The sequence below is a fragment of the Nothoprocta perdicaria genome, unplaced genomic scaffold (assembly GCF_003342845.1).
Source record: "Nothoprocta perdicaria isolate Ctin4 unplaced genomic scaffold, notPer1 scaffold_6, whole genome shotgun sequence".
NCBI lineage: Eukaryota > Metazoa > Chordata > Aves > Tinamiformes > Tinamidae > Nothoprocta > Nothoprocta perdicaria.
Genome location: NW_020455865.1, coordinates 5,336,296 through 5,337,698, shown reverse-complemented (window position 1 = coordinate 5,337,698; position 1,403 = coordinate 5,336,296). Strand labels below are relative to the sequence as shown.

Sequence of the window (1,403 nt, the reverse complement as noted above, 5' to 3'; positions counted from 1 at the left end):
AGGCCGGCGCCGCTGACGGCCGCGTGCGCCCGCAGCCGCTGGAGCGTGCGCCCTGCCGCCGCTGCGCCCTGGTCTCCAGCTCGGGGCAGATGCTGGGCTCGCGCCTGGGCAAGGCCATCGACGGCGAGGAGTGCGTGCTGCGCATGAACCACGCGCCCACGCGCGGCTATGAGGAGGATGTGGGCGCCCGCAGCACTCTGCGCGTGGTGTCGCACACCAGCGTGCCGCTGCTGCTCAGGAACCAGCCCTACTTCTTCGAGCAGTCCCAGGACACTGTCTACGTGGTCTGGGGGCCGCCCAAGAAGATGAGCCGGGAGCAGGGGGGCCTGACCTACCGGGCGCTGCTCGAGGTGATGGAGAAGTATCCCGACCTGCAGATCTACACGCTCACCGAGCAGAAGATGGCCTATTGCGACGACGTCTTCCAGAATGAGACCGGCAAGAACAGGTACAGGGGTTGCGGTGGGCGCGGGCCACCCTGCGGCGCTGGCCCGATGCCTCCAGCGCCGGCGCTGTGCTTGGCAGGATGAAATCCGGCTCCTTCCTGAGCACGGGCTGGTTCACCATGATCCTGGCCATGGAGCTGTGCGAGCAGATCCTGGTCTTCGGCATGGTCAGCGACCATTACTGCAGGTGTGGGGGGCGGCAGGGCCGGGGGGCGGTGCGGGCGCCACCGGGCGCCCCGCTGAGCTCCACGCTGYGGGCAGCAGGGAGAAGAACCCCCCGAGCGTGCCTTACCACTACTTTGAGAAGGGCCGGCTGGACGAGTGCAAGACCTACCTGGCCCACGAGCGAGCGCCGCGCGCCGGGCACCGCTTCATCACCGAGAAAGCCGTCTTCTCCCGCTGGGCCAAGAGGAGGAACATCGTCTTCACCCATCCCTCCTGGGCAGGCGGGTAGAGCCCGGCGCGAGCTCCGGGCGCCGTGTCGGGAGCCCCGAGCCAGCAGTAGGACCCATCGCACCGGCTTCCCGCCTGCTGCTGTTCTCTCGGCTCTGGCAGYGCCAGGTTTTCAAGCCTTTTCCCATACTCTGGAGCAGGGATTTTTGGCCGTAGCCGCCGCGGGTCGGTGTGGACGGGCTGGGAGTGGTGCCCCGTGCAGCCACTGGCTCCCGGTATCTTCCCTCACATCTGGCCGGGCTGGCTCGGCCCCAGGGCGCTCGCGGAGGCTTTTCCACCCTTAATGCTAGCATGAATATTTAATACGGGATTAAACATTTACGCCATTGGGCTCACAGGGCAGGAAGGGTGGACGTCCCCCTGGGACATAAACCAGTGCCTCTTCCAGGGATGAAATTTCAGTGCCGATCGTGCCTGGAGCACCATGACGAGCGGAGATCCAAGGCCAGGCCCATCGGAGGTGGCCTTTCTCTGTCTTGGCCTCCTTGGGCCCATCCTGGCACC

At 66.4% G+C, this 1,403-nt stretch overlaps 1 protein-coding gene across 2 annotated transcripts; it reads left to right on the top strand.

The window, feature by feature from the left end:
• The first annotated feature begins 47 nt into the window (after positions 1–47).
• Positions 48–1,403, top strand: ST6GALNAC4 (ST6 N-acetylgalactosaminide alpha-2,6-sialyltransferase 4). 2 transcript variants are annotated; one of them, XM_026049361.1, is made up of 3 exons: positions 48–448; positions 526–633; positions 708–1,403. In XM_026049361.1, exons 1-3 carry the CDS (start codon positions 90–92, stop codon positions 898–900), a joined length of 660 nt encoding a protein of 219 aa, XP_025905146.1. In that variant the 5' UTR covers positions 48–89; the 3' UTR covers positions 901–1,403. The 2 variants fall into 2 exon arrangements, with proteins under 2 accessions (XP_025905146.1, XP_025905147.1); XM_026049362.1 differs by having other exon boundaries at positions 49–448; positions 711–1,403.